Source organism: Rhinoraja longicauda, chromosome 3, assembly GCF_053455715.1.
Source record: "Rhinoraja longicauda isolate Sanriku21f chromosome 3, sRhiLon1.1, whole genome shotgun sequence".
NCBI lineage: Eukaryota > Metazoa > Chordata > Chondrichthyes > Rajiformes > Arhynchobatidae > Rhinoraja > Rhinoraja longicauda.
This window is the reverse complement of record NC_135955.1, coordinates 32,405,644-32,425,210: the sequence shown is the minus strand read 5'-3', so window position 1 is coordinate 32,425,210 and position 19,567 is coordinate 32,405,644. Positions and strand designations below refer to the sequence as shown.

General features: G+C 40.1%; 1 protein-coding gene across 9 annotated transcripts in view; it reads right to left on the bottom strand.

The window, feature by feature from the left end:
• mpdz (multiple PDZ domain crumbs cell polarity complex component) overlaps window positions 1–19,567 on the bottom strand; it is a 153,215-nt gene that overhangs the window by 20,760 nt on the left and 112,888 nt on the right. For all 9 annotated transcript variants that reach the window (XM_078395752.1, XM_078395757.1, XM_078395781.1 and 6 more), the window contains 7 exons: window positions 16,008–16,061; window positions 14,601–14,693; window positions 12,778–12,852; window positions 5,646–5,811; window positions 3,994–4,139; window positions 1,672–1,755; window positions 842–1,035 (listed from right to left, as the gene is read on the bottom strand). In XM_078395752.1, coding sequence (XP_078251878.1) covers window positions 842–1,035; window positions 1,672–1,755; window positions 3,994–4,139; window positions 5,646–5,811; window positions 12,778–12,852; window positions 14,601–14,693; window positions 16,008–16,061 — 812 coding nt within the window. The remainder of the gene's footprint in view (window positions 1–841; window positions 1,036–1,671; window positions 1,756–3,993; window positions 4,140–5,645; window positions 5,812–12,777; window positions 12,853–14,600; window positions 14,694–16,007; window positions 16,062–19,567) is intronic.

The following is a 19,567-nucleotide window of genomic DNA, read 5'->3' as shown; positions in this document are numbered from 1 at the left end:
CAAGGCACGGGGACCTTAGGTCGGGCGAAAGCTCGGCGCAGAAAACCCCTTACACTATCCTCCTATATTATTGGCCAGCTTACCTTCATACCTCATCTTTTCTCCCCGTATAGCCTTTTTAGTTATCTTCTGTTGCTCTTTAAAAGAGTCCCAATCCTCTGGCTTCCCACTCTTCTTTGCTATGTTATACTTATTCGCTTTTATTTTTATGCTGTCCTTGACTTCCCTTGTCAGCCACAGGTGCCTCTTACTCCCCTTAGAATCTTTCCTCCTCTTTGGGATGAATTGATCCTGCAACTTCTGCATTATTCCCAGGAATACCTGCCATTGCTGTTCCACCGTCTTCCCTGCTAGGGTCTCCTTCCAGCCAAATCTGGCCAGCTTCTGCCTCATGCCTCTGTAATCCTCTTTGCTATACTGTAATACTGACACTTCCGATTTTCACTTCTGCCTCTCAATTTGTAGATTAAAATTTATCACATTATGATCACTGCCTCCTAATGGCTCTTTTACCTTCTGCATGCCTCTGAATTTAATGCTTTGAAAACCTCCATAGATCTCATCTTTGACTAGGTTTATGTTGACAAATAACATTTTGTTCTTTGACCCAGCATTCCGTTCCATAGTTTATGCTTTGTGAAGTGTATTTTCAAGCGTTAAAGCTTTTATTGAAATACAGGCTTGCATAATTAAAGTCTACGATCTTTTCACCTGGAATAGCCAATTTTAGAATAATAACATCAAGTATTATCAAGTATAGTAAACAAAATTCCAAAGAAACGATGCACAAGAGTTCTGTGTCCAATTAAATTTTCTGAGTGAACTTAATACTTTTTGATACCTTTTTCCAACAATACTCAGTCCAAGCCCTTTCCCCGGCCTTTTTTGCAATTCAACAGTGAGAAAGTCATATATATCTTCCTCTTTATAATGGCCTTCATCTCTGTAGACTGACAGCCGAACTTTCTGAGGAGTCTGTCTTAAAACATTTATTGCTTCGTCATGAGTGGCAACTCTCAAATCTATTCCATTAACCTAAGGAAACACAATGGAATTTGAGATTACATTGAGAATACAGAGCAAAACCCATAGTTAGAGTAGTTACCAAGGCCACAATCAATACGTTGGACGAAGCAGAAGATTTGCTGGGATGTAGTTTTATCCAAGTTACTAATCAATTTGCACGAAATCAAATGTAAACATTTCTTGTAAATGAACATCATCACGTACTGAACAAAGCCATTACCATTTCACGAAGATTGAACTGATATAAAATTGTTAATCATAGAATCATACAGCGTGGAATCAGGCCATTCGGCCCAACTTGCCCCATCAACACTGGTCCCATCTTCCTGCGTAACCATATCCATTCAGGTGATCTTGATATGTGCATACACCCATTTTTAATGGTGCAGGACAAGTTGAGAAGGTTGTTCAAAAATTAGGATTCTTCATGTAAGAGAGACATGGGCTGTGAAATTTATCATAGGCAAATTAACCTGTCGTTAGGCACATTCCTTGTATATGCACATACTTGGCCAATAAACCTATGCATTCATTAGTGGACATAACATATTTTTTACATGAATAATGTCATTTAGGACTGAGATAAGGTGATTTTTTTAAACTATTATGATCCTACAGCAGAAATTTTCAGATTCCTTCCTTTACCTCTAGTATTTGATCTCCAGCCCACAATCTGCCATCTTTCGCTGCAGCTCCTTCTTCATACACTTCATGAATAATTATGGCACCCTACAACGGAAATGTAATTAAAACATTTCTCAACATAAATTGAATGTTTTCCCAGATATAAAACAGCAAAAGTTAACATTTTTAAAAGAACAGCAAGAAACATTTTTTAAAAAAAATTATGCTTTTAGTTACATGATATTGAGAAATGCCACCATTCACTTTGCTGTAATTCATCTTTGTTACAGAGATTTAAGAAACAGTTGCTTGGTCATAACAAACCACATGTGAACATTGACAATAATACTTTTTCAAATAATTATAGAGCTGATTTAACTTTGAAGTATTCAATGTTATTTTCAAATATATAATCATCTTATTTTGTATTTGGACCTTCTGGTCACTTACAATGAGGGCCAATTTCTCACCTAACTATTTTCTATTTCTTGTTAATACTTCAGGATGAATTCCATCAAAACCAAAATGGTTTTGATCCCTTCCAGCCTACTTATCAATATGTTCACATAGGTTATCCCTCTTTGTAGCCACCATGTCTTTCTTTGTGAAAACTTTTTTAAAAAAAATCAGAATCCTGTACCCACCCACGTCTTATGACTCAATTTCTCCTCTGATAGCATGTGGGCATGGGAGTGGGCGAGAAGGCAAGCAGGATCGTGGTTCCCCAACCCTGAATAACCATTTAAAATATGCATTTTGTGAATTTTACCAGTGACATAAAATTAAATGAGTGAATTTTCTCCTGCAGCTATGGGTGCATGACATAATAATTCAACCAGGGCATGAAACATATTTGCGCTGTCTTCCATTTTTATATTTATGACGTCTATTGGACCTAATGTTGTGGCTAATTATGCTGGCCTGGCCTGTTCAAGATGAAGCAGTGTGTTGGAAAGCGATGTGGATCCAATGAAACAGATCTGCTTTCCTGTGACTGTTTCATCTGACAGAGAATGAAATACCCTTGGTAGTTGACTTTTACACCCTGTTCGCCATTGTGGTATAAAGGACCTGTTCCTGTGCGATACTTTTGTATAGGAAAAAAAACTGCAGATGCTGGTCTGAAGAACGGTCTCGACCCGAAACGTCACCCATTCCTTCTCTCCAGAGATGCTGCCTGACCTGCTGATTCCAGCATTTTGTGTCTACCTGTACTTTTGTATGTTCTATTTAGGATATGAATTTGGTTTCTGCTAAAATTCTAAATCTCCACTGTAATTTCAGCTGATAATCCTTAAAAACCAAAATGAAACAACGATAAAAGCTGTTTCTCTGGGGTCTCTAGTTATGAACTACAGTTGGCAGAACTCCACAGAATTTAATAGCATGCGCCTCTTACCATTGCAAAGTAAATCCGCATACATTTTACAAGTATACTGTGATGTATCTTAATCTTATAAACTACCTTTTTATTGAATTCTTCAAAATACTGCTTAAATGTACAAACTCTCATGATTTATTCTGAAATTATGTATAGGTCTGCGATTAACATGTACCATCCCATCACGAACATCCCCCTCCCCTTCAAAGGCAGTCACTTTTAAGTTGTCATCTATCTATTTACCTCTAGATGCTGACTGAACCTCCGTGGAGTTCCCCCAGCAGTTTGTTCTTTACTCAAACCCTATTGGCATTGGTTCCTTGCCATTCCCAATGAGGTCAGGAGACCCACCAGCAGCTAGAGTTAAGGCTGCTCTGCAATTCCCGACCCCACATGATGCTATGCTTGTGAATCAGACAATTTCCAAGTTAAAATCCTTGAAAAAATAAAACATTCCTCCTGACTAACCAACTATGGATTCTATTTGCACAACTAATCCTATTAAGGTCAAGAACACATCTTGGCATCAAATTATCTTCTTTGTTCACAAGACCATTCATGCACCATCTTCCTCTCTACACAGGTGATTGTTTACACCAAAGGCAATAAATAACATTTAATCTCGTTGTTTTCATATTTTAAGTCTCTCAACTTAATTTTTTGTTTTACTTTGTTCTGCATCTCTCTTTTGGACCCCCCACCTCCCCACCCCCATTATTGCAACAGATAAACCATATATTAATTGAACTTTAAAATGACACACTAGTACAAATAGAACAATCCATTATTAAATATGCATGGCAGAAATTTCAAATAATAAGTTTTATTGTCTTTATTCCCAAATAGACCAAAGAGTACTAAATAATATTCAAATATGCAATGGAACAGCTTTATGAAATATGTTGCAAGAATCTACTAAACACTGATAAAGACTTAAGTGTATGCTCTTCAAATATACTCACCAGTAAGGTATCTGCTCCACCAACGATACTAAGCCCAAGACCAGTGCGCCCTTTGGAAATTTCAATAGTTGTTTCCCGTCCAGGGATAATTGGACAAGACGCCAAGTCTAATGTTGATGAACTCGGTGTTGAAGATCTGCTCGAGTCTTTGAATTATAAATTTATAGCAAATTCTACTTTTATTGCATGAAATAGCAATAGAAAGTTCAAACATCAAAAATAGTACCTATCTAGCTTTCAGATTGGAGATCTGATGCCAGGCCTTTCTGTAAGATATATATTACAATTAAACGTGATGGGGTTGCTGTTCCGAATTCAATTGCTGATGTGGAACGGGACCTATTATTCTGAGATCTAGCAAGAATCAAAACTGGGAGGTGGTGATCTCCCTTGCATGTATGTCATGTCATACATGTATGACACACATACACAAACGCCTTAGTATACGTACGCAATATCAGATACGTGCCCTATTTGTACATTAAAATGTCTCAGCACACAAAAACAGGGTGTAACTCTTCCCACTGTTTCAAGTAAAGATGCATCACCATACAAAGAGAAACAGTATTTTCAGAGATTATGATGATGAGGTTGAAGGTCTTGAAATATAGTGATAGCAGCACATTATTTGTGTTTGGATAACATATAACATAACATAACAACACTTTATTGTCACTCGGCTTTTTACACCGAGTGACAAATGCCTTAAGTAATGCCTATATGATTCAAATGCCTCAAGCCGCTCAGAACCTTATTATTTGCTGCTAACCTGAACTCACTGCATACACACAAAAGATCTGCACAGATCTTGTTTTTTATTTAGACTTTAATTTGTACAATGGAAAAGCTGTGATTCAGAATCTATTTGCCATTGTGAACCACACTTGCAGGTCCCAACGTCTAATGACAGACAAATGCTCACAACTTAACTTTCCTGTACTCATGTACAATATGTTTTAGTTCTGTGTTCTGACAGTAATACAATGCAGTATTTTGGAATATTTCCCATTTCTGTCACATGGATCGAGCTATGCTCATGTGAAGCAGTTGCCGTCAACTGAGAAAACTGTTCTCAGCTCCTCATTTCATAATGATTGTTTATGGCTGAGAAAGAACTTGGATTTATATATAATACACACTGAAAATGCTGGAAACTTGCAGTAGGTCATGTGACATCAACGGAAAGAGTCAAAGAGTTAAATTTTCAGATGTGAGCCCCCACATCAAAATTCTGATGAAAGGTCAGCCCAGAAAATTACTCTGTTTCTCTTTACACAGATGTTGCCTGACCCGCTGAGTGTTTCCAATATTTATTGCACATTTCCAACAAATGTAGCTTTTATTTTAATTTATTAGTGACTTAAGTAATGCCTTTATCATTATCAGTTTCCTAAAATGTTCAGAGGAATGCTATTGGACAATATTTAACACCAAAACAAACAAAAAAAAATAACAGGACAGGTGTCTAAGAGTTTGCAGCACGATAGTTTTGAAGGAACATCCTTACACAGAAGGATTTGCTACTGAGGTAGATTTAGAATGGGAATTCTAGTCTTTAGACCCAGACAGCTGAAAGTCATTGAGCAGCAGAAGGAAAAATGCTGCATGAGTATCAAATTACAATCTGAACATAAATGATATTGGTTACTTACCCTTGTTGCTGGAATCTAGATCAGGTGAGGCAACAGGAGGCTGAATACTTTTAACATCTGTCGAACCAGTGACAGCAGGCAGTGTCTGAGGCTGCTGTGAATTCATATCATCCGAACTGATGGTTAGTTTAACTGTATTCTTTGATTGCTTCAGCAAACTTATAACCTAGAAAAGTTAAATTTATCAATAAGTCAAATATAACTAAATTAACTAATTTACAATTTGCTCATTAAATTTTTGGAAAAATGGTTTACATTTAAAATACCATGGAGGCTGGAGGTTTACATTGGGTTGGATTTCCTCACTCCCTGGACAATGCCGAGTAGTAAACCCAATGGACACCACTTGGCAACAATGTATGCATCTGCCACGTTCCTTGCTGAATTTGGTACGCTGTCCCCTTGACATGCTCTGCACTACTCGCTTGTCATAACTGTGCGGGGCAGATCATCTATGTGGTTATCTTGTGCACAAATGATGTTAGCACCCAATCACTCAAAGGTCTGTTTGCCAATTCAATAGACAATAGACAATTGGTGCAGGAGTAGGCCATTCGGCCCTTCGACCCACCACTGCCATTCAACGTATCATGGCTGATCATTCACAATCAGTACCCCGTTCCTGCCTTCTCCCCATACCCCCTGACTCCGCTATCATTAAGAGCCCTATCTAACTCTCTCTTGAAAGCATCCAGAGAATTGGCCTCCACTGCCTTCTGAGGCAAAGAATTCCACAGATTTACAAATCTCTGAGTCAAAACGTTTTTCCTCATCTCTGTTCCAAATGGCCTACCCCTTATTCTTAAACTGTGGCCCCTGATCTGGACTCCCCCAACATCGGGAACATGTTTCCTGCCTCTAGCGTGTCCAATCCCTTAATAATCTTATATGTTTCAATAAGATCCCCTCTCATCCTTCTAAATTCCTGTGTATACAAGCCCAGTCGCTCCAGTCTTTCAACATACGACAGTCCCGCCATTCCAGGAATTAACCTAGTGAACCTACGCTGCACGCCCTCAATAGCAAGAATGTCCTTCCTCAAACATGGAGACTAAAACTGCACACAGTACTCCAGGTGAGGTCTTACTAGGGCACTGTACAACTGCAGAAGAACCTCTTTGCTTCTATACTCAACTCCTCTTGTTATGAAGGCCAACATGCCATTAGCTTTCTTCACTGCCTGCTGTACCTGCATGCTTACTTTCAGTGACTGATTCAAGGACACCCAGATCTCTTTGTACTTCCCCTTTTCCTAACTTGACACCATTCAGATAATAATCTGCCTTCCTGTTCTTACCACCAAAGTGGATAACCTCACAATTATCCACATTAAACTGCATCTGCCATGCATCTGCCCACTCACACAACCTGTTCAAGTCACCCTGCATCTTCATAGCATCCTCCTCACAGTTTACACTGTCACCCAGCTTTGTGTCATCTGCAAATTTGCTAATGTTACTCATAATACTACTTGGCCTAATTTATAACTAGAATATTTTCATAATTTGGAAATTCCATGGTTCAATTTAAATTAAAAATAAGGAAATCCCTCTGAGATTAAAAAATTCAATGCACACTGTGGTGTGTCAAAATAGAACAAAATAGAATGTGTTTGTGTCAAAAAGGTTTCAGTTCCTCAGGAAAGATCATATTCAGCAACTGGCACATTCATATTAATTAGATCATTGCAAAAATAAAAACATGCGAGAATAGTCTGAGAGAATATGTTTATGAAGGAGGACAACAGCAATGTTAGAAATAGGATATCCAGAACCAAAGTTAATTTATGTTCCACGCTCTACTCAATCAAGCACTTCTGACTCAGTTATTTAATGTGCTGTGAGGTCACAATTATGTATGAATATTACTTTGGTCTACTAATTAAGTCCCATTAGAATAATAACTTGGAGTGAATGACTCCAAAGGAAATTATTCTAGTTATAAAATATACACAAGAGTCTACAATTTATTAATGACATAAATGTGTTACTTTATGCGACACAAGTTTTAGTGTATTCAAATGTTTGGCACTTTGTTTTGGCAGATTATTAAAGAATTAAACCTTGTGAAACACTTTTTAATTACTTGTCCAGGTGTATTTTAAAAAAAATTGAATCTTCTCACTGCATTGAGGACAACTTACCGGTTCCAACGTGGCTGATGAGCCCAATGATGAATCATCAGCCTCAGTCATAGTTGTGATGCCTGCCTCACAGTAAATTCTTTGCAGTGCTCAGGTGTAGCAAATTTGTCCAACTCCTGCTCTGTGCACTTAGAACAGCTTATGGTGAAGTGCACCTTCTACCTCCCAAGCGAATTTACCTCCATCATCATGACTTCAGTCTGCACCTCAGGCAAACATTCTATTGACACGAGAAAAGCTATATGCCTTGGGCACCAAAATGGGATATCGTACCTCGACGCCTTCCCCACCATAGCCATGGACTTCAATAAGGCTAGTTTGAAAAAATAATTTCCAAAATATCACCAGCACTTTTCCTACAGCAACAAAGGATCAAATACTCTTGACCATTGCTACTCTACCATGAAACATGCCTATCAGTCCAGCACTCGCTCACACTTTGGATAATTGGACCACCCAGCTGTGCTCCTTCTTCTTGCTTATAAGCAGTGACTTGTGGTGAGGATTGTATGGAGCTGGTCAGGACAGGCGGAGCAAAGACTTTGTGATTCCTTGGTGTCGATGTTCAAGGACTCGGCAATGGACCTGAACAAATACGAGCTCATATGGAAATGTACGGAAGTGTGCCATCAAGATCAGCCAAGTGTTTCTTAACTAGAAGCTTTGGAATGAACCAGGAGTTCCGCAATCAACTGAGGACCAGATCTCTTGCGACACAGGGTCATATAAGAAGTCTAGGTATGATCTCAATAAGTCTATCGGGAGAGCAAAGCGACACTTTCAAAATAAACTGGAAGATCAGATAGCTATTGCAGGGTTTGCCTGCCATTACTTTCTACAATTTGAAACCAAGAAGTAGCTGAAGTGACAACGATGCATCGCTCCCAGTTGAGCTCAATGCCCTCCATGCACACTATGAAAGAGAGAACAGCCTTTCAAATGTACCTTCTCGGGCCCCTGCGGAACCAAATGACTTTCGTCACCAAGGCCAATGTCAGAAGACCCCTAAAGAAAGTGAATTTGATGGTGTACCTGCCCACATTCTAAGAAATTGCATGGATCAGCTGGCTGGAGTTTCAATGATTCATTCTAATGCTCTCCTTGCTCTCCAATGGCCTTTAAGGACATCATCAACCTCAGCCTTTAAGCACATCATCAACCTCGGCCTTCTAAGACATCATCACTACTAGCTTCTAAGGTTCGCATCTTTGAGGACATCTATAATATTGGGTTTCAGAACAACAATATTCTTTTTATTGTTAAGAAGACCAAAAAGCTGAATACTAATTTCAAGATGGGGAAAGTTGGGGATTCATAGACTGGTATTCATTGACATGATGATGGTGGAGACCCGAGACCTTCAAGGTCCTGGATGTGCATATCTCTGAAGATCTGCCCTGGGCCCAACACATTGACCCAATCACAAAGAAAACACATCAACCTCTCTAAGGATGTAGATGAGATTTGGTGTGTTGCCAAATACTCTAGCGAACCTCAAAAAGTATACAGTCAAGAGCATACTGACTGATTGCATCACGGCCTGGTTCAGTAACTTGAATACACAGGAACAAAGAAGGCTGCAGAAAGTGGTAGACATTACCCGGTCCATCATGGTACTGACTTCCCCACCATTCAAAGGGATATACAGAAGCTGCTGCCTCTAAAAGCCAACTATTATTATCCCTGGCCACACTATCATTTTGCTACTATTATCGAGAAAAATGTGCACCTTCAGATTCAAAGAGGATTCTTCACAGCACCGATCAGGGTCTTGAACACTGCACAACGTTAACCACACACTACCTCTACAGCTATGGTCTTTGCTTGGGTTACTCTATCGATTGGTTTTGCACTCTTATAAATTGATTAAATGATATTACTGATTATTAATTTATTGTTTTACTTGTTGTTGTATATGTTGTTATTTGTATGATATTGCAGCAAGTAAGAATTTTATTGTTCTGCTGCCAGTACAAATAACAATGAAACAATCTGGATTCTCGAATTGGTGCAGATGAAACTTGATGAGGGAAATAGGTAGTAAAGTGATGTGCTGCTTTCACCATTTTGTTGGGCTTCTATGTTCACTCAAAAGATTTGTGGTTCTCAGATAGATCTAAAATGCTCCTTCCCCATTCTGAGTGCACACAGACCAACATTTCGAACAAGTGCAGGATAAATCAAGCAAGTCCAATGTTCAAAGAGATAGATAGTTTAATGTAGGGAGCGTCACAGGTAAGTCATGTGAGTGTAGAGCATGGAGCAGCGCTTGGAATCTTGGAATTATGATATTACTGAATCATGCGGTGGGGTGGCGGCTTACAGGACTGGTGCATAATGGACCTGATGGTGCAACTCATGGATAGACAGCAACTGCTCACCATCATTTCAAGTTGCAGGGTGTGGATTGGCAAAGCATTTGCCTGTTCAGCAGTGAAAAGGGTCTCTTGTTGCCAAATGTCCCATCCAGATGGCAATCAGCCTCTTTTTCCAGTGATCTATACTACTATGAAAGTTTTCAGTGCTGCTGGACCAGAAGGTCAAGAGTACACTGACTGATTGAGATCCCAGGAATGAATCAGGAGTCCAACTCATGTTGCTTAGTGTGGAAAGGAAATCCTAACAGTGTCTGAACATATACCCTGAAGAAAACAGTACAATAATATGGAATCCTTGCCCTCTATAGTGAGGAAGGTCCAGAAAAAGACTGACATAGAAACATGTGAGGAGAATGAAAATGCAGAATTTCTATGATTTAGCTGACAGAAATATTATTGCAGTTTAGGATACATGGAATAAAGAAAAGGTGTGGTTGCCAAAGATATTTGCAAAATGTTCAAGGCAGTGCCCAGTACCTGTCTGATGTCTAGATAGCATCTTAATTTGGCTGGTGCAATCAGGAGATGGAGACTGAAGTTGTAATCAGCTCCTGCTGTTACATTCCATTCCTCCTGACTAACCAACTATAGATTCTCTTTGCTGCTCTTTTCCAGTCACTGCGATATGACTGGAACAAACGTTAGCAGTTGTTTTTTATCCTTCTATTCAACAATTACTAAAAATGTATATTGTACAGACATATTATACAGGCTTGTACATTTGATGATTAGGATACCATCTTAGAAACACTCTGGCTATGTTCAACAGATGGAACATTTTTAAAAAATACTGAAAGTGTTTTGTATCAATTTAATGAACAGTCGCAAATGGCCTAGAACGTGAATGAACTGCCATATACCCTTAGGACGTGGGAAGCCATTTCAGCCCATCAAGTCTATACCAGTTCTGAGCAATCCCATTCCCCTCTAATTTTCTTTGTAACCCATCACTCACATTCACTTCAAATTTTCCAGATTCCACCACTCACTAACCTACTTGGGTTTACAATATATAATCAATTTATCAATATGCAAATCTTTAGAGCATGGGAGTAAACTGGAACACGCAGGGAAAACTCACATGGTCAAAGGGAGAAGGTGCAAACTCCACCAGCAGCTTTGGATGTCAAGAAGGAACCTGGGCTGAGAGCTGTGATGCAGCAGTGTATTAGTTGGACCACTGTGATATCCTCAAATATACGCATTGTCAAATTGTATTCTAATTACTCCCACATTAATAAGGTTTTTGGTTAAAAAGATTGTTTTGCTGATCAAAGAATCTGAGGTGTAATTTTGGTAAATTGGGTTTCATTTTAATTCAGAGATCTGGTATGTTCCATGCCTAGAATTATAAGCATTAGCTAGTTTAATAATCTAGTTCCACAACTAAAAGACAAAATGCAAGATGGATTCAATGAAAAAGCTGTTCAATAAATAAGTTATTTTATGGCTATAAACATTTCACCCATCATCTGCACTTGCAGTTAAACAGTGGAGGATTTCTAAAGGATGTGGAATAAATGCTGGTCTTACCCGATAAACCTACATCTGACAAATAAATTGAACAATTTCTTGATTTTGTTCTTTTTAAGTAGTACATCAACATTTTGTATTTCAGTTTTGATTTATCCAAGATCACATATCAAATTTAATTATACTATCATTGTTGTCATGGTGGCGCAACGGTTGTTAGTTTTTTAGTTTAAAGATACAGTGCGGAAACAGGTCCTTCGGCCCACCGGGTCCGCGCTGACCAGTGATCCCCGCATATTAACACTATCCTATACCCAGTAGGGACAATTTTTACATTTCCCAGCCAATTAACCTGCAACCTGTACGTCTTTGGATTGTGGGAGGAAACTGAAGATCTCGCAAATCATGGGAGAATGTACAAACCTCCACGCAGGTCATGGGAGAATGTACAAACTCCGTGCAGCCTTACAGCTTTGGAGAACCGGATTCGATCCCGACTATGGGTGCTGCCTGTACAGAGTTTGTACGTTCTCCCTATGACCGGGTGGGGTTTTTCCGAAATCTTCGGTTTCCGCCCATATTCCAAAGACGTACAGGTTAGTAGATGAACTGGTTTGACATAAGGTAGACATAAGTGTAAATTGTCCCTAGTGCATGTAGGACAGTGTTAGTGTGCGAGGATCACTGTTCGGTGCGGACGCGGTGGGCCAAAGGGCCTGTTTCCACACGGTATCTTTAAAAAAAAATTATCTCCCATCAAGGAGGATAGGGAAATGGAGATTTGCAGGTTGTAGATACCTTGTTGATAGGAGTTTGGGAATTGCTGCCCAAACACAGTGCATTTATGTACATAGCGCACACATCAGACATGATAGACTGGTAGTGAGTGTAGAGAATATTTCAAATGGCTACTGTCAATGGAAATGGTTAAAAATTAACGTGGGATAATTGTTTTTCTGACTGGAACCTTTAAGTGGAGGTTCAGCTGTTTTACTTTACCAATCTACTCAACAGGGGTTGTAAAATGGAAACATTATTAATTTGTATCTATTCAAGATCTTTGAACATATTAACTGATAACAAAGTAATATAAAGGACTACACTGTACAACAAATAAAATGCAAAATTTAACATATACCTTTTCTATAGGGTGACCTATAACAGGTTCTTCATCGATTGCCAAGATTCGATCCCCAACCTTAACCCTTCCATCCTGGAAAAACATAAATCTATTAGTCACTAATTAATACAAAAAATACAGGCCAAGAAAGTATTTTGCACAGTTCATTATTTTTGTGCTCTAGATAATAGTATTTTATCACACATACCCACAGGAATTTCATTTCTGGTCTTCTGTGACATTCACATGTGCCCAGCTGCCTCCCTGTGTCTGATCCTCTGTGTGTATGACATATACACACAAGATGTGTGTGGGAGGTAGTGTAGATAGTAAGATGGTTCTCAAAGATTATAGGAGGATCTTGATCGGTTGGGCAAGTGGGCTGAGAAATGGTTAATGGAATTTAATGCAGAAAAATATGAGGTGTTGTATTTTGGGAAGTCTAACATGGGTAGGACCGACACAATAAATGGTAGGGCTCTGCAGAGTATTATGGAGCAGAGGGATCTAGATGTGCAGGTGCAAAGTTCCTTGAAAACTGCATCACAGGTGGATAGGATGGTCGTGGCATTTGGCACATTGGCCTTCATCAGTCAGAGTATCGAGTATAAAAGTTGGGAGATCATGTCACAGTTATGTAAGACATCGACGAGGCCACATTTAGAGTATTGTGTTCAGTTATGGTCACCATGTTATAGGAAAGATGTTGTGAAGCTCATAAGGGTTTATAGAAGATTTACCACAATGTTGCCAGGATTCGAGGGACTGAGCTTCAGGGAGAGGTTGAGCAGGCTAGGACTCTATTCCTCGGAGCACAGGAGGATGAGGGGTAATTTTATAGAGGCGTTATTCGTCATGAGAGGAATAGATCGGTAAAAGCACAAAGTATTTTGCCCAGAGTAGGTGAATTGAGAATCAGGGGACATGGGCTTAAGGTGGAGGGGGGGGGGGGGGGGTTGGGCGTGTGGGGTGGGGGGAAGATTTAATGGGAACCTGAGTGGTAACTTTGTTTTTACACAAAAATGCCTGGTGAGTGTATGGGACAAGCTGTTGGAGAAAGTAGTTGAGGCAGGTACTATCACAACGTTTAAGAAACATTTAGGCCAGGTACATGGATAGGGTAGGCTTAGAGGGATATGGGCCAAAAGCAAGCAGGTGGGACTAGTGTAGGTTGGTCGGCGTGGACAGGTTGAGCCGAAGGGCCTGTTTCCACACTGTATGACTCTATGGCACATGTGGGGAATGTTACTTGCACAAAATTGTACCCCACGGATAAACACTGAGAATGAAGGAGGCCTTACACACTGAAGCAGGCTTTAACCAGAGGGTTGAGGCCTGTTCAGCATTTTCCAAAAGATGTCGGCTGGTGCTGCGACCCATGCAGTTCAAAACATCCTACTTTTAAACTTGTTTAAATGTTCATTCTTAGTGATCGCTCCCACCCACATTGGTGCTGTGCTCATGTTCCACATTAATTCCCCTGACAATCTTCATTTTCTATCATCTAGCTAATTCACTCCCACACTGCCCCTCACAGCAAAATTACCCTGGGTCTCTCTCTTTCCGCATCCCAATTCACCAACACCTGACAAAAGACCGCCTCTGCAAGCTCTCTTCCCTGCAATGTCAATAGATTATGCATTACTGTCTTTTGTCAAATTTTGCTGGGTAAGGGCTGCTCTACAGCTCTGTCTGGAACCCTCACAACCAACGTTTCTCCCTACCCCCATCTCAAAGCAAAGCTACTTTGGATTTAAAAAAATCATAAATCTATTGAAAAGTCAGTTCAGTTCATAACTATCTCTGAAAGTGTATAACCAGTCTCTCTTCTTCCAAATTACCTTTGATGCTGTTCCATTTTCTGTTAGATTCTTGATAACCACTCCATCATTTGTACTCTCTTCACTAATTGCAATGCCAAGTCCACTTTGATCCTGTATAAGTAAGAACATACTTAGCTTTCTATTCATACATCCAGACAAAATAGTCTCCTAATTTCGAAGTAGAAGTATTATAGATGGTTGTTACTTTCATGGTACAATAGGACTTCTAGCAAAGTCTAGCAAAATTCCCATCTCAGGGAAAATTAAATGAAAACCCAATTTATTATCGTTATTTCTTTTTCAACATGTCCTTTACTTTTTAAAAGTGCTTGCCATTGATAGATGCAAGTAAACTCAGGGAACAGATAGTCTTCATACTGTTAGAAGCAGTGAGTCACAAACTGTGGCCTCTCAGTCTGGCCTAAACGCAGTAATGTGGTTGACTCTTTAGAGGCAATGAGGGATGGAAAACAAATGCCGGCATTATCAGTGACATCAACATTTCATGAATATATTGCATGACATTTCAGTTTCAAGAAAAGGGGTTGGTGTGGACGTAACAATTTTGAAAATTTCAAGACCTACCTCACTTCTGTGTGGAACAGGTGCTTGTGGGAATGACAACCAACCTGCATCCCAAACATAGACCAGACACCTGTGATGCTTTGTATGCCATATTTAGCAGCTTCCAAGCTTAATCCTTGAAGACCCTATATCCTGATTTATAGAAAAACTGCTAGAAAAGGCCGGCATCAGCTAAATTTTCACCATTGTTCAAAGACTGGAATAGCAGATTTTTTTTGGCCCCAGCAACCTTACGTTTTACTTTGCTTCATTCTGAGGCCCAGTTTTCACCAAGGAATTGTGAATCACAATGTCCTCCTGCAGATTTCGGACAGTCACCTTCCCCAATCCCCTCGGTTCCCACTATTTCAACTTCAGCCTCCTCGACTGTGGGTATTGCACTCAATGAAAAGTTAAACCCAACAACTAGGCTGGCATTGAGATGGATAATTTGCTTGAAAAAGAGAAACATGCCACAAAGTCAAAACTCCCTCATGTTCAGACTTTGGGTTTTCTGATTAATACTCCTTTTACTGTTCACAAAACCAACCACATCCGTGAATGGGCCCACCCAGTTTTAAAAGAAACAAATTTAAACAAACTTCAAAATAATGCCGTGTCAATGACTTGGAAATAATACAAAATCTGACTCATCAATTATTGCAGCAGCAATCTGTTTAACAGTAGCTACTCTTTTCCAATGACATCAAAAGTATTTTAATAGTTTCAAATGGCATTGTTATTTTCTCAGAATATTATAATGTGTCTCTATTTTCTACACATCCAAAAATGTTTCTCCAATTTTCTTCCTCTGAAAAAGGATATGAATCTCAAATATACTACAAATTTAAAGAAACTTACTTTAGTAAGTAGAATATCCTGAGTATTCTTAAATGAAGTTGGACATATTCCACCCTGAAAGAGAGATGAACTCTATTTTTTTCTGGAAAATCAAGTTAAAGTCATGATTTCTATTGTTAATATTTTAAATATTACGATGTGCCAGAACCAGCTTATTCAAAATGCAATTAGAACTAAACGTAACAATTATTGCTATAGACATTCAGAAAGCGATGTTCATCATATGCTTTATCATTCTCTCATCCCCATTCAGACTGAAAAGTTCAGCATCAAAGCACATATATACCTCCTCTAATGGGTATAGCAATACTCTCTATTTATTTTGCATTCACATGATCTTTCATTATGGGTCTGGTAACTGCACATCTTCAGGTTAAATAACTCCAGAAGCTGCACTCAGTGCCATTATGCCAATTCTTTCTTGATCAACTGAAATGTATACCACTAATCCAAAGCAAGGTGCCTCTTGCTTCCAGAGCTGCTTTGTAATAGGAAACAGAGGGTGATTGTGGAGGGCAGCTTTTCCGTTTGGAAGTCTGTGAACATTGGTTTATCACATGGATTGGTAATCAAATCCATAGTTTGGCATATAAAATTAATGGTTTGGATATGAATGTAGAAGGCATAGAAATATAGAACAGTGCAGCACAAGAACAAGCTCTTCAGCCTACAAAGACTGTGCTGAACATGATGCCAAGACCAATTCTTACCTGCCTGCACATACCTCCAAAGACATGAAGGTTTGTAGGTTAATTGACTGGGTAAAATGTAAAAATTGTCCCTGGTGTGTGTAGGATAGTGTTAATGTGCGGGGATCACTGGGCGGCGCGGACTTGGTGGGCCGAAAGGGCCTGTTTCCGCGCTGTAGAATCTAAATCTAAAAAATAAATTAAAAAATAATCCATGTCCCTCCATTTCCTGCTTGTCCATGTCTATCCAAAAGATTATAAATGCTACAATTGTCTCTGCTTCAACCCAGCAGCGCTTTGCAGATACTCACCACTCTCTACTTAAAATAAACTTGCCCCAGCCCATCTCCTTTAAACTTTGCCCCCCTTGCCTTAAAGCTATGCCGTCTAAAATTACGTTTTTCCATCTTGGGAAAAAGGTTCTGACTATCCATTCTTTCTCCATCTCTCATAATTGTATATACTTCTATCAGGCCTCGCAACCTCTGCCTTTCCAGATAAAACAATCCAAGTTTGTCCAACCTCTCCTTGTAGCTAATATCTTCTAATCCTGGCATCATTCAGGTAAACCTGCTCTTCACCTTTTTCAAAACCACCGCATCCTTCCTGTAATGGGGCGTCCACAACTGTACGAAATACTGTAAATGCGGCCTAACCAAAGTCCTATAGAGCTGCATCATGATTTCCTAACTCTTGTACTCAATGCCCCGACCTATGAAGCAAACATACCACAATGCCATCTTTACCACTCCCTCTGCTTGTGTTGTCATTTTCAGGGAGTCATGGACTTGGTCTCCAAGATCACTCTGTACATCAATGCTGTTAAGAGTCATGCCATTGATTGTATATTTTCCCCTTACATTTGGCTCCTAAAGTGCAACATTTCACACGCTTGGATTAAACTTTGTCTGCCATTATTCCCCCCATTTTTGTAGCTGATTTATATCCCGCTGTAGACACAAAAAGCTGGAGTAACTCAGCGGGACAGGCAGCATCTCTGGAGAGAAGGAATGGGTGACGTTTCGGGTTGAGACCCTTCTTCAGACTGGTTAGGGATAAGGGAAATGAGAGATATAGACAATGATGTGGAGAGATAAAGAACAATGAATAAAAGATATGCAAAAAAGTAACGATGATAAAGGAAACAGGCCATTGTTAGCTTTTTGTAGGGTGAAAACGAGAAGTTAGTGCGACTTGGGTGGGGGACGGATAGAGAGAGAGGGAATGCCGGGCTACCTGAAGTGAGAGAAATCAATATTCATACCACTGGGCTGTAAGCTGCCCAAGCAAAATATGGGATGCTGTTCCTCCAATTTGCATTTAGCCTCACTCTGACAATGGAGGAGACCGAGGACAGAAAGGTCTGTGTAGGAATTTGGAAGGGGAATTAAAGTGTCTGGCAACTGGGAGATCAGGTAGGTTCAGGCGGGCTGAGCGAAGGTGGTCTGCGAAACGATCACCCAGTCTACGTTTGGTATAGCCGATGTGTGAGAGTTCTCATCTTTAACAATGGATACAGTAGATGAGGTTGGAGGAGGTGCAAGTGAATCTCTGCCTAACAGTTGTTGCATCTTCTGCGGTTGCAGGGGAAAGTACCTGGGGAGGGGGTGGTTTGGGACGAGTTAACCAAGGAGCTGTGGAGGGAACGGTCTCTGCGGAAGGCAGAAAGGGGTAGAGATGGGAGAATGTGGCTAGTGGTGGGATCCCGTTGGAGGGGGCAGAAATTTGGGAGGATTATGTGTTGTATGCGACGGCTGATGGGGTGGAAGGCAAGGACTAGGAAGACTCTGTCTTTGTTGCGACTAAGGGGAGGGGGAGCAAGAGCAGAGCTCCAGGTACCATGGAGACACGAGTGAGGGCCTCATCTATGATGGGAGAGGGAAGCCCCCGTTCCCTAAAGAATGAGGACATCTCGGATGTCCTGGTATGGAACACCTCATCTTGGGCGCAGATGCGGCGTAGACAGAGAAATTGGGAGTAGGCGATAGAGTCTTTGCAGGAAGCAGGGTGGGAAGAAATGTAGTCGAGATAGTTGTGGGAGTCAGTGGGTTTGTAAAAGGCATCAGTCAATAGTCTATTTCCTGTGATGGAGACTGTGAGATCAAGAAAGGGGAGGGAGGTGTCAGTGATGGTCCAAGTAAATTTGAGTGCAGGATGAAAATTGGTGGTGAAGTTAATGAGGTCCATGAGTTCTGCACAGCTGTATACTTTGATAGCTTTACCCTCAGTCCACATTCCCAGCAATCTTGCTGTCATGTGCAAACTTACTAATCAACCAGCCTACGTTTACATCCAAGCAAGTTTGCAGATGACACCAAAATAGGTCGTATTGCTGATAGTGACAAGGTTAGTCATGGGTAGCAGAATGATTAAGATCAGCTGGTAAATTAAGCAGAGCAATGGCAGACAGTATTGAATCTTGATGTCATAAGTGATAGGAGTAGAATTAGGTCATTCTGTCCATTAAGTCTACTCCGCCAGTCAATCATGGCTGATCTATCTCTCCCTCCTAACCCAATTCTCCTGCCTTCTCCCCATAACCTATGACACCTGTAGTGTTAGTGTGACGTAAAGCATTTTGGGAGATCTAATTATAGTAGTGAATATAGCATGAATGGTAGGGCCTTAGGGAGTATTTATGAACTGTAGGATCTTAATGTACAAGTCCACAGATCCCTAAAGATGGCAGCACAGGTAAGGTGGTTAAGCAGGTTGAAAGGATGCTGGCCTTCATAAGCTTGGCATATAAAATAAAAGCATGGAGCTCATGGTACAACTTTATAAAACTTTAATTAGGCCACAGCAGGAGTATTATGTGCAGTTCCGGTCACAACATAGGAAGTTTATGATTACATTGCAAGATGCAGAGGA